The sequence below is a fragment of the Podarcis tiliguerta genome (genome assembly GCF_965153285.1).
Source record: "Podarcis tiliguerta genome assembly, chromosome: 5".
NCBI lineage: Eukaryota > Metazoa > Chordata > Lepidosauria > Squamata > Lacertidae > Podarcis > Podarcis tiliguerta.
Genome location: NC_139538.1, coordinates 41,096,749 through 41,110,254, shown reverse-complemented (window position 1 = coordinate 41,110,254; position 13,506 = coordinate 41,096,749). Strand labels below are relative to the sequence as shown.

Here is a 13,506-nt window from a genome sequence, read left to right as displayed (position 1 = left end):
ATAAAAAATCTCTGGCTGCTGTCTATCATTATTCTCAACTGTTCCGCAATTCATATATTTTTCTGGCCCAGAGTTTACTGGGGCAATAGCTACCGCAAGTAAAACATGGGCCCAGGTCTTCTCCCACCTGTGTCTGAACCCAATCACCCCTTTTATTTCTGTCTCACACTTCTTCTAGCTTCACCTGCTTAGCCAAGGGGAGAGGGGGCTGCCGCGCCTGCTCTGTAAGCTGGGGTTTTCAGCTTCCTTGGTTTGGGTGCCACCAACGCCCTTTCACGGAGCAGGGAGGAAGATGTCTGCTGGGGAGCTGGGCACCCACTCAAGCTTCCTCCCCTGAAAAGAACGAGGGAGCCTGGCGAAACGGTTAATGGGGAAAGTATGCAAGCAGCAGGAGGCACCTGATCAATAACTCCCAATCTCCCGTGGGCCATCAATCCTTCTCCGCAACACGAGCCCACGGCTTCATCAATCAGCCAGCGCACCCGCTCCAGGGCTGCCAGAAGGGCTCAGGGGCTGAGATGCACCACGGCGCTCAGCAGTCAGAGGCAGCGCCTGGCTGTCGTTTCAAAGGTGGTGTGTGGGGGATCAGGATGAGCTCCCTGAAATGGCATTGGGGTGGCAGTCCACCGGTGGCCTGGGCTGCTTTGGGGGAAGGGGCAAGAGGCCGAGGCTGAGGGCTGCAGCAGCTCACCACCCCTCACTGCTTTCCTCTCTCCTCCCTCCAGCTTTCTCCCCACAGACCACACCCTGCGGGGCTACAGGAACCACGCTTTGACTACTACAACTACACCCCAGCTGACTTGGACTTGAGTGACTCTGAGATGCCACACGTCATTGAGATCTACGACTTCCCAGCGGAGTTTCGCACCGAGGACCTGCTGCGCGTCTTCTGCATCTACCAGTGAGCCATTTGTCCCCGTTGTGTTGGACTAGAGGGCCCTTGTGGCTCCTTCCAACTCGGCGATTCTATGTCGCATGTCACACCTTCCCCTTGGGTGTGGATCACACCCTACAGGCAGGGCTGGGGGTGATGGCTCTCTTCACCTGGAGCTTTCCCTTCTATGGCCTCCTGACTTCTGTGAGTCCTTAGACCTGGATCCAGATGTGCCCCCTGGCTCAGAGATGCAAAGGCCAGTCTTGTTCCAAAGATGCCCAGGCATGCTCTGGCATCACTACCCACCAGGCATCCTTCCAACCCTCCTTAGCCCTGCACCCTCTCTTGAGCTCCTCCCAGGACTGCACACAATTGCTTTTTTCTTCCTCTGTACACCCTCCCACCAGCACCCCCACAAGAACCCTGACGTCCCCATATTTCTCTTTTCTGCTCTCCAGGAAGAAAGGCTTTGACATTAAATGGGTGGATGACAGACACGCCCTGGGGATCTTCTCCAGCCCCATCACAGGTGAGGCTTGCTTTTCAGCAGGGCTTGACTGGGCAACAGGAAGCGACTGTCTTGGTACCTTGTGGGGATGGCCTGTCTAATGTATTCACTGGGAAGGGAGTCTTCTTCCCCGTATGATACCTGCTTCTCTTCTCGCAGCCCGAGATGCTCTCAGCACCAAGCACCTGATGGTGAAAACCCGTCCGCTGTCCCAGGCCACGCGAGCTGCAAAGACCAAGGCCCGAGCCTTTTCTGGTGAGTCCAGAAGAAAGAGATGCCTGGGATGCTGAGCATCTTCCAGCCCGTAGCTCATAGCTGCACTATGTATTCTTACCTTGCAGAGATTATCCCGCATCATTGTAGGTAGCCATAGTTGTAGGGCTTCAACAGCCCCACCCACTCACCTGGACCCTCCATCTCTGCTCCTCTCAGGTGCAGATGAGCACGGGTTCTTCAGCACAACTGCTTATGAAACCTGGTCTGCTGGAAGTCTGTCTCTCTCTTACATGAACATTGGGCTTCCCAAATCCTACAACCACCTTTCCAGGGAAGCAGCTGCAGTTTAAACCAGTGGAAGTTCTCCTGCTAGCACCAAACAGGGCTTGTTAACTGTAACAGTGGAATCAATAAGAATGGGTTGCCCCCCTTCGGGTTCCTGCCGGCTGCCCTAGTCCCTGAGCCCCCTTGCATCTCATTGGGGCTGAGAATAACAGGAAGTCTGGTTGGCTTCCTAGGGCAACGCCAGGCAACACCCAGGGAATTGAAAGGTGCATTAAGAAAAAGTAACAAAATTAATATTGAAAGTAGAATCTGCAACGCGGTTTACAAAAAAAATACAGAAAATTAAACAAACATTAAAATCATCAATAGAAGATAACATTAGAAGCAGATATTTAAAACAATTCGAAACGTTCCGGTGTCACATGGCCTGTTTGCAATGCAGCTTTGTGGGTGTGTGACACACAGGAGAGAAGAGTCAGGCAGGCAACAGTGCAGCCCAGCATACCCCATCCAGCCAGTGTTTCCCACACACACACTGTCACCCCATTGCTCCCACGTGTCTCTTGCCCATAGCAGATCCCTTTGACAGCTGCTTGCACTCCCGTTTTCCTAACCATTAGAGGTGCTCTCAGCCTCCTCTGCTATCCTCCTTTGTATGTGATAGAGGGCAGCACCCAGGCTCTTCCCTGCCTTATCTCTTTTCCTTTAATATGTGCTTTTGGAAAAGGACTCATCTGCTGGTGTAGTGCCTAAATACTCTCATCTTCCAGCAATGGGAGTCCTGACTCTGAGCACTGAGACTGTTCTCCTCCCTCTGCCAATTCCTCTAGAATTCCTGCAGCCAGCCAAAGAGCGCCCCGAGACCTCAGCCGCTCTGGCCAGGAGACTGGTGACAGGCGCCCTGGGCGTGCGGAGCAACCAAAGCAAGGCCGAGCGGGAAGCTGAACGCAGGCAGCTGCAAGCAGCCCGAGGTAAGCCTAAGGGTGCGGGGAAAGACGTGAACGCTGTTGTGTTGTAGAGGCAGGAAGTGTGTTGGAGACAGAGGTGGCCCAGGCTGCGGTGCTGCGGAGTGCAGGCGAGGGATGCTGGGGGATTTCTTGATGTCTCCGCCTCAGGCCTCCCTGCTCTCACTCACTACCCACGTCCCGGGAGTCTCTGGGGAGTCTGGCTCTCTGCTTCCAGGCGGGGTTGCAAGTAAGCTACACCAACCACGTGCTCGCTCACTCTCCTTGCTGTCACACAGACAGCTCTGCCTGCCTGAGGACCTGAGGGAGTCTGTTAGGCAGCCAATGTGTAGGTCACGGAAACATGCAGGGATACAGGAGAGGGGATCACCCTTGGTGTCAGGTTGCATTCTGGGAAAGGGTTCCCTCTTAGCCCTCCCCTCTCCTTCCACTTTCTGCTGCTAAGGCAGAATGGTGTTAAGGGAAGCATCCTCTGCACAACAAAGGGGGAACCAGGTGGCCTGGCTGGGGAAAGGGGTTGTTTCCCCCATTCCCCACCACTACCAGCTTTTTCCAGGGCACAGGAGACCCATGATCAGATGAGCTGCCACCTCAGCCACGCTGCTGTCCTGGGCTTATTGTATCCATTAAGGGCCTTGTCCCTTCCCAGTGTGATGGCATCTGGCTCTCCGCCTGCCCTTCAGCTGCACCAGCTAGATAACAGCGGTGGAGCGTGCCCGCCTGGCTGGGGAGTGCGCAGCTTTGCCATACTTGTTTGGAAACTGTAATGAGATCAGTGAGGTCCTTTCAGATTCCCCACGTGTCTGTTATTTCCTGTGAGGACTGGGAGGGCTCTGTTGGGTAGCAGGAGCCAGCCACTGCAGAGCAGCTTGTAGGAGCCTGAGGATGCTATTCTCCTGTCCTACAGCTGTCAATCGCAGCTTCAGCATCCTTTGTTAAGAAAGGAGTAGTTAGGGATTACCTTGTCTCTCCAGGTACCAGCTCCCAATGTCCTAGTCCTCTGGGCTGGGATATTTTGACATCTCCAGTCTTCATGGGAATCCACAAAGCTCCCACTCTCCCCAGTGGTTGCCCAGACTAAAATTCACACACATGTTGTACCTGTGGTGTATGGCCCTTAACCCTGATGGATATGTGACTTTTGATTCGGCCGAGTATTTGCCCTAGGGGTAGCAGTAGGTGGAACCAAGGATCACAGACTTGGCTCAGAAGTGGAGGAGTTTTATGGAAGATGCAACTGGATTGAATTGGTGTGAAAGGGTTAGTTGGTACTAAAAGTCACAGGCAAGGACTCCCTCTGGGCTGAGTTGATTCTATTACATCAGTAAAGTCTTTTGTATATAGTGGAACCTGACAGTAGGCCTATGGGCCTTGCAGGGCAGGTAGTCTAGAAGATGTTCAGATCTGTCTTGTACTCCAGATTGGCAGGTTGGGCAAAGGAGCTGGCAGCTCTTTGGTTCCCATGTTCGTTTTCAGTTCATCCAGAGCCTCTGATTTTGTTGCAGGAATATATGCTGTAGGGAGACAATGACCTTTTATTTCTTTTGAGAGCCACATTCTCTTGGGGATGATCTGTTGGGGACTGTGTGCCAGCAGTGGAGGCAGCCTGACCCAAAGTGGGGAGCACCACTTCTCTCTCACTCTCACTTTCTCTCACTCTCACTTTCTCTTTCTTTCATTCTCTCCCACTTTTCTCTTTCTCCCACTTTCTTTCCCCCTGGTCCTCCTGCCCCACCTTGCCATCTGCTTCAGACACATACATTGCTTGGGCTGCAGGCTACTCACCCCTGCCCTAAAATGTGGAAGGAAGAAGAGATTTCAGGGAAGTGGGATGAGGCAGGGCCTCTCATTGAAGCAGGTGGAGGGTGGGGGCAGAGCTGGTGGATCATGCCCCCTAGAGACAGTCAAAAATTGGGCTTGAAGAGGGAAGCTGAATAGCCTCTGATCTCAAAGAAGAGCACCGTACATCCTAGAGAGGTCAAGTTAGGCTTTGCCTTTTTAAAAAAATCCTGCTGCTCTTTTTGAAACAAAATGCAGTATTTTAAGCTTGCAAAGACCCTTCAGGCAGCAGTGAAAATCAGGAGAAGAGGGTGCAGGTAATTAACAATGCAAATATTTTAGTCACTGTAGGTATATGTCTTTAACAACAAGCTTTTTGCACATTAAAAAAAAAAGTGTTGATAGTTGTTTGTCAGTTCAGGTGATAAATTTCCCCGTGATTTTCCTGTTTCTAATATAGCCTCTTTCTCCCCTACACCTGCTCCTCTCCAGCCCCCACTCCACACACACACACACAGCACAGCCTGGCCCCTTCCTATGGAGTTTTCTGAGGAAGCTTCTCTCATACAATGACTCTATTACCCTCTGTCATTCTTTTTGAAACTGGAGTATGAGCATGGATTACTCTGGGTCTCTCTGACATTCCCAGCATAATCAGAAGCTGTTAAAAATTGTTTTTCTCCATAGCTTTCACTTTAGCATTTTGAATAGGATCTGAATCCAATAATCACTGCAGCGTTTCCAGCGCTATTACCCCTGCCAATGATGGCGTGTGCCCTGTGAACACAGCATTTTGGACTAATTCCTGCAGCAGATTTCTCATTGTATACATATGATGTCCAGGTTACTGTAGCCTCGTTCAGCCCAGGCCTCCCCCTGCTCTCATATTTTTACTGTACTGTCCTTGCAGATGTCCTCTTTGTGACCACATTAGAGCAGTGATTCTTATTCTTTTCTTTTTCTTTTTTGCCCATTTTTCTGCCATGGCGCTGCGAGGGACAAAAGCTGGAAGATTAGTTTATGGCTTCAGCCAGATGCTTATGAGACAGGAGGCACCAGCAGCGGCGCTCCCATATACTTGGCCCCGTTCCTCAATTGCTCTCCCAAAATGCTATATGGTAAAATGAGGGGGCATCAGGTCTGTGATCCTCAGGTTTGGGCACTAGGTGGTGCTCCAATCCTGATTACTGCTCCAGGATGTGGAACTGGGAGCCAGTGCCAGCTGCAGGAGGCAGTGTAAGTCATGCATAGGAATAGGTGATTTGTTTTAATTGAAGCTGCCAACTCTGCAGTCTCCCTGCTCTTCTCCGCTCGCTAGCCTTTCCCTCGGGTCACCAGGCAGGCTTTCTGATCCTAGCACAGTGAGACGCAGTCCATCGGAACATGGCATGGCACTGCCGGTAGAGGCTGGTCAAGGGGCAGGCACAGTGTGGCTGAGATGGGAGGAAGGACACGGCGGCGTGAAGCAAGGTCAGCACAGGGCACACGCTTTCTGAGTGCCAGCTGGGTAGGCAACCACAGTTTGCTGAGGAAAGTGGTTGTGCTGTGTCACGACAGCAGAGCCTGGTGCGCTGGGAAGGGCGGGAGGTGGAGGAAGGAGGGAGAGGAAGCGCCAAGGCTTCGGAGAAGCGCCACTCTGTGGAATCAAAACATATACCGTCATGTGATAGACAGCAATCCCATGACTGCAATCATGGAGCAGGAATTCTAACAGGCTGCAGTCCCCTGCACCTTCCAAGTGTGGCGCTTTCCTGCGCTGGCAGAGTGCATCCCCATGACTTCACCTGCCCCTTTTCTCCTCGCAGAGCGGAAGCGCTTGGAGATGAAACAACGAGAAGATGCCTGGGAAGGACGTGAGTGAGGCCGCACCATCTCAAGGAGAAAGGGGAGAGATGTCTTGAGACTTCACCTGAGCAGGACTGGGGCTTGGGCGCAGGCGGGCAGGTTGCGCTCGGCAGCATCGGGGAAAGTTCTGTTGCTCCCTTTGGGCTAAGCAGCAAGAACATGGGCACTCCTGAGCGTCAGAAACGTGCTCAAATGAGCCCCAGCAAGCCTTGCCCTGGGACCCTGAAACAGTGGAGCCGGAGTTGGCAGTGCCTCTGCAAGAGCTGCCACTGGGCATCCGGCCCAAAGACTGGGCACTGTTCCACTTGTTGTGCCATGGAAACATAACCCTCAATATCCAAATGACGTTGGCTCGGCCCTTCTTGGATGCGGTGCCTTCCTCCACTGTGGGCAGCAGGAAGACCACTGAGCAGTGTGGTGCCCTTGGGTTCTGTGGGACTGGACTGAGCTGTGGCAGCTTTTACAATGGGCCCTTTAGGATGATCAAGTGCCCGCCATTGAGTTTCTTATTAAAGGCTTTTTTATTTTTTAAAAAATCACATGGTGCAGTGTGCAATTACACTCCTTCCAAGTTGCTCTTGAATTAACCTCTGCAACCTTGTGGATTCAGCAACAGCCGGTGGTGGCAGCCAGTGAGTTGCCAACGCTATGGCTGGACCAGACCTCCTCCCGGCTCCTCAGGATGTCCAAATGCTGACCGGACGTCAGCATCAGATGCACAGAAAACAGCAACTCTTGTATGTTAGCAGAATCCTGATAGAGCTAAGTTCCAGTAAAGAGCTGGTGTTGAGATGCTCTTTTCCCTTGTGCGTGCTGGGAAGCTGGCATGTTTACGGGAGGCCTTTGCCACCCAAGCTGTATGCAAGATCCCTGGCCCTACCAGGATATTGCTGCTGCTGGGATTCCCCTCCTCATAGCAGGAATGCTTTGGCAGAGGCCCCTACAGCATGTCATTCCCACCTTGTGAATATAGGGCTTGTAATAGCTGCCGGACCCAGGTCACAGCACAAACATGCTTGCTCTGGCCAGCTTGCAGGAAAGGTTGGATTTCGCTTTACGGGCACCGACCCCCCCAGGAATGCCTCCCCAGGGCCAGCAGACAAAGTCCTCTCTGTTCCAGGTAGCCTGATTACAAACGCCCGAGCTGCAGGCAGATTGGCCACTTCCTTGTAAACTGACATCGACAACACGCCCCTGCTAAGCCGTGCCGGAGATTCCTGTGGTCAGACTCTCCCAGCTGTGTTTGGGGTCAACACCCTGGGAGCAACTTGGCTCCCTGAGTAGCGGCTGCTGCCGCCTGATTGCCCCAGAGTTCGAGACCCAAAGATAACAGCATGGCAGGAGCAGGCATGACTGCAGCCCAAATGCAGCACAACGTGTCCCAGGCCCAGCAGCGGGTAGAGACTCGGGATTCACAGGCTGTAAAAATGGGAGTGGTGCGGCAGAGTCCTCTTGGCTGATGCTTCATGGCAGGGATGGGAGCAAATACAGTGGTACCTTGGGTTACAGATGCTTCAGGTTACAGATGCTTCAGGTTACAGACTCCGCTAATCCAGAAATAGTACTTCGGGTTAAAAACTTTGCTTCAGGATGAGAACAGAAATCGCACAGCGGCAGCGAGAGGCCCCATTAGCTAAAGTGGTACCTCAGGTTAAGAACAGACCTCCAGAACGAATTAAGTTCTTAACCCGAGGTACCACTGTATGGCCCTCCAGAACTCTCTGCTTGGCCCTTGGAACTCTCCCCAGGCCACACCCCTCCTCCACTGGCCACGCCCCTCGCTGGCCCTGCATTGCAGCCTCCTTGAGTGTTTTTTGCCTGCCCAGCCTGTATCCTTGCACTGCCTGGATGGCAAATACAGAGAGATGAGCAAATTGGCACTTGTTGCTCCAGTCCCTTTTGCTTCTGGCCCCACCCGCCTTTGGTTAGTGGCCCCCTGAAGGCTGCCAAAGAGGACATGTGGCCCCCAGGCTGCAAAATGTTCCCAGCCCGTTTGAAAGGGTGTCTGTGGCGCCACATGGCCTGAGAGGGAAAAGGGAGACTGGAGCCGCCTTGTCAGAGCCTGGGGAGACGCTGCATGGGAAATATTGTCTCAGAAGCATCCAGTCGTGTTTAGCTTTGCCCGGGGTCAGGTCAAGGTAGGCCAAGACAGCTCTCAAGCCTGGAATGTGCTGGCAGGCCGAGTGTTTACTGGCCAGCCAAGCTCGCAGGCATCTCCCTGCCTGGAACAGCTCTCTCTTGTGTCTCCTCTTGGGCAGGGTGGAGCCCGAGACTCTGATGTGGGCAGCATTCTGGAAGGGGAGGCGGATGGGTGCTCACTGCTTTTCCTGGCAGTTCCAGTAGTCTCTAACCCCCTGGTGAGGCCTGGCTTGCTCTGGCCTGCCAGCTGCTCCCCGAAAACAAGCCCCGTCTATTTGGGCCAATTAAATACTCTAAATACTGATACAGCGCAGCGGCTAAACTGTGTCCCACCCCTGTTTATAGCTTCTGGCAGCCTGCGGAGGCTGCCGACATGAAAGGCCAGCAGCCATGAGCCATCTGTGCCTTGCGAGCAACTTGAGAGGGAGTTTCCATCAGCACAAGGGCTGGAAATGTCTCTGCTCTGGCTACTCTTTCCCTCAGAAATGCTTGGCTTGTTTCTTTTGTACCTTGATCAGGAGACTTCATGCAGTCCTAGGCATGTTGCTCAGAAGTAAAAGCATTCCTCATGAAGTTGTGCCTCAAGTCCTGTGTTGGGTGGCTGTTTCTGCACCTCCATCCTGATGGACCTTGGTTCAGTCCCTCTTCTCGCTCCTTCTCGTTGCCTTTGTGTTAGATTGACAGAATTTGTGCCACACATGCAGCTGACCATTGTTTTGAAGGCCTTCAGAATAAAGTGTAGGGACCATCTGTGTGTTTGTGTGTGTGTACACAGTGCTTTTTTCTAAAAAAGAATGTTTAGGGGTACTCTCATTTTGACTCAAGAAAATCACCATTTTATAGTTCAAATTGGGGAAATTAAATACAGCAAATGGACTAAGTACAGAGATTCACAAAATGTTTAGAGGTATACATACCCCTGTGTCCCCCCAGAAAAAAGCACTGTGTGTATGTACACCCCCCCCCCTAAAACAATACACACATACATTTAGTTAGTTAGTATACTACCCTACACCTGTAGAACTCAGGGTGGTTCGCAATATAAAATTACAATATAAAATCCACAAAATACATAGTAAAAATAGCAACAAACCAATAATCCCCCCCCCCCAACACATTTGAAAGGGCATCGGATGTCAATCAGCCAAAGGCCTGGTTGAAGAGGAACGTTTTTGCCTGGCAGCTACAGGTGTATAATGAAGGCACCAGCCAAATCTTCCTGGAGACACCATTCCACAAAAGGGGAGCCACTGCAGAAAAGGCCCTTTCTTGTTTTGCCGCCTCTGGATCTCTCGTGAAGGAGGCACACGAAGAAAGACCTCGGAGAATGGTATCACGATCCGGGTACGATCAAATGTAGAGAGGCGGTTCTTGCGTTTCCCTAGTCTGTTGGGCTTGACTTCAAAAGGCTACAGCACTGGGGAGTTCACTGTCTTCTCCACTGTCCATTGCTCCAGATGGTTAGTCCAGCCTCCATGAAAAGTTTTGTGTTGGGGTGGCTAACCTTACTCAGCCTCAGGTCCACAAGCATGGCAAACGTGGGCTCACACACCCCACATGTGCAGGCAGGTAAGGCAGCAGAGGAGGGGCAGTGGAGTCCCAGATGTGGCGGTCAGCCACCCTTATTTATTATTATTTTGTTATGTATTAAAATTATATACTGCCTTTCATTTGAAGATCACAGGGCAATTCACAGCATAAAAGTACAAATGCCCTTGCCTTGCGTCCTCTGGGTTTGGCTAAACAACTTTTTCCCAAAGCCCAGCTTTGGCATCTAAGTCTTGTGAAATGCCCTTCCCTCTTTGGGAAGCTCAGAAGCCCAGGCCTATAGCTGTGGCAGCAGCTGCTTTATTCCTCTTCAGCGCTGATAGTTGGCAACCATGTTTTGAGTCTATATCACACCTCGGGGAGAGAGGAAGGAAGTGCATTAGCACACAATGGCCCATATTGTACAGAAGGATAATAGGTGGGTTGTTTGTTTTTTTAAGGCCACCATCCTCTTGTAAAATGTGCAGTCTGCAAGAGAACAGCATAGCACATTACCAGACAAGCCTTGGTAGCAGCAAACAACTGTAGGATAGGACTTGTTGGTAATGACAAGAGCTTGGAAGATCGTGGTCAGGCAGACTCTGGTTATGGCAATATAGATGGTTTTCACCTAAAGAGTTTTAAAAAACAGCTCCCTGTGCAATGAGCTTGAAAACATCGACGTATATTGTGACCATGGATGCGTATCACTGGGAATTCAAGTTCATGGTAGAGGCTGTCTTCTACAGGAAGGAATGTTTTGCCTGAACTCTGAACCCAGGTCCACTGGGACTGAGACCAAGACTTTGAAGACCGATTTAATATCCAGGGAAGCAGCTGAAGCAGACCCAGAAGGCAGAGACCGGGTCCCAATGTGTATCTCCTGGCTTCCCAACATCAGAAATTGCCCGGAGCCTGCACTGAGTGGGTTTCAACTTGAAAGAGAATTTTAAGAGAGCAGAACTGAACCATCAAGCTAGTTTAATGTTTACCTTTCACATGCCCTCTGAATTGGCTGCCTTATACTGCCAAGCTATATAAGATGCTGGAGAACTATGCTTTAAATTTTTTTTAAAAAGTATTATTACTAATTAGCAACCCCATATGGTTGCTTCAGAGATGGGGGAAGTGGCAGTCTGGCAGAGTGCCTTTAATTCTTTCTGCCCTTGTTTTACCAAACTAATTTCCCCAGCCTCCCAAAGTTGCTACTATCCCTGCAACATTACAAAGGAAAAGAAGATGACAAGTACAGCTTCAGTGCCTGTCATCCCCCCCCCACACACACACACTGAGCTTATAGTAGCTTCAATGTCTGATTTGGATTGGATTTCCCAAAGTACACCTTTCCTGATCTTCGAAGCAGCCTTTCAAGGTTGTGAATTAGTGTATAAGACTCAGGTCCAGGGCCTGGCAGACGCAGCCCTCTAGGCCTCTCTGCTTGGCCCTTTCACTCTCTTCAGCCCACACATCCCACCAGCCCTTCTCTGCACCCTCTCTGAGTGCTTTTGCCAGGCTAGAATGTGCCATTCAACTGTGAGCCCCTCTCGCTTGCTTGGGTGACAGCAAAGAGGTGCTTGCTTGTGGCTGGAATGTAGCCTTACACCCCAAAGTGTGTGTCCTGTCTGTGGCTACACCTGCTTTTGTCTCCAGCCCTGTCCACCATCGACACGTGTCACCAAGAAAGTTGCCTATGAGAAGATACAGCCCCTGAGAATGAAGAAGGTTCCCTTGCCCTGCCTTTGAGAGAACAGATGACTGAGCTTGGAGGAGCAGAAATCTCAGGTAGGGATGTCCTGGGACAGAAGAGCAGAGAGATCAGGGGCACAAGGCCATGGAGAACAGGAGATGAAACTGGGCAGGACGCAAGCGCGCCCAGGGAAGGAAGGCAACAGCACTCGCTTTGTATTGGGCTCCAAAGGAAACCAGTGAATATTGGACAGCAGTAATGCTCAGGATGGGGAGGGAGGAACATGAAGGTGTCCCACATCCTTTTAACCCCAGCATTGAAGTGAACGGACCACAGGCTAAATTGAGTCTGGTCTATTTTGAAATGAAAGCTTCCCACTTCCCTTTTCACTCTCACTTGAAGTGCTGTGTGGAAGGTGAGCTGGCTAATCTTAGTATAGAGGGTGGTAAACAGGTGGAAATGGTTTAATGCAAGATCAGAGAGGAGGTTGTAGTCAAAGCAAGAGCATGAGAGAACTATTGGGAACGGAGGAACAGGGCAGATCTTCAAAGCAATGTTGTGGCACTGAAAGTTCAGGAAGCAGCTAAAAACAAGGAACCCCACCCAAGCGAGGAGGGAGCAGGACAGGGTGCCAGTAGGTGTAGGATGCCAAAGGAAGTGTAATTCATAAGAATGTGCAAACTTTGGAAGTGGAAGAAATGGAGGAGAGGCCGGCGGCCAAATGTGAAAAGGGAGCGAGAAGGGGCAAAAAACCACTCTTCTCAAAAACACATTGGGAACTGAAAATGACGCTAAATTCCACACAAGAGCTTTATTACATCATAAAGTCTTCCTGTTTTGAACACTCCTCCTTGCTCTCTCTGTCCCACCCAGGCTCCAGGAGTGATTACCTTCTGCTGCCTCACCCTCCTGGGGCTTCGTGCTATGAACAGGCTCTCTTCAGAACCCATTTAATACTCTCTGCCTTTAGCCAGAACATGAACAAGGCTGCACAAGGTGTCCCTGGTTGCCGTTGGCTCTTCTGCTCAAGCCACGGAGCAGGACGTCCAGATCTGTCAAAGCATGGGGCCCTTCCAGATTATCCTAACATCGGTTGGACAAAAGGGGCACAGAAGAGTTTTAAATTCCCCTGGAGTTTAATCCCAAATGTTGGCTCAACACTTTGGATGCTGGCTAGAAGGGGTAGTGAGACACCCTCTACAGAGGAATGTAGCAGGTGCTGCTTAATTTGAGGGGTGGATCTCTTTGGCTCGGCCCTTTTTATGCCTTTGCTTTTTCTGTAATTTCCTGTCTAGCCAAATGCTTCAGGAGTGCCTTGGTCAAGCTGACCTCTGCTCGCTTTCCCCCTTCTGCTCTGATTTGGAGGTGGAAGAGAGGCATATATTTGTGGAGTGGTTCTGTGCCCTCCACCCTTCCTCTCCCTTAGGTCAAGATGCACCCTGAAATAGGTGGGGCTGGCTGCCAGAAGGGCTTTGGAACGCTAGCAGAACTTTGGGTGTTTATTGATCTCTTGCCGGCCAGGATTAGGAACAGGGACAGGCCCTTTTATTTGAGTTCAGTAGCCAGGCAAGGAAGGACAAGAGGTAAGAGTGAAGCTGTTGGTCTTGGTATATGGCTCCACTGCGGTGCTGGAGGATCAATAAGGCCGCAGGGTCTTGCCTTTGCTGCAGGCAGGCATAAA

General features: G+C 51.2%; 1 protein-coding gene across 1 annotated transcript in view; it reads left to right on the top strand.

Moving 5' to 3' along the window:
• The window catches only part of R3HCC1L (R3H domain and coiled-coil containing 1 like), a 34,599-nt gene extending 27,591 nt beyond the window's left edge, over positions 1–7,008 (top strand). The window contains 5 exon segments of the mRNA XM_083441266.1: positions 726–901; positions 1,333–1,403; positions 1,542–1,637; positions 2,714–2,854; positions 6,433–7,008. Coding sequence (XP_083297392.1) covers positions 726–901; positions 1,333–1,403; positions 1,542–1,637; positions 2,714–2,854; positions 6,433–6,488 — 540 coding nt within the window. The 3' untranslated portion in view covers positions 6,489–7,008.
• Positions 7,009–13,506: the final 6,498 nt, after the last annotated feature.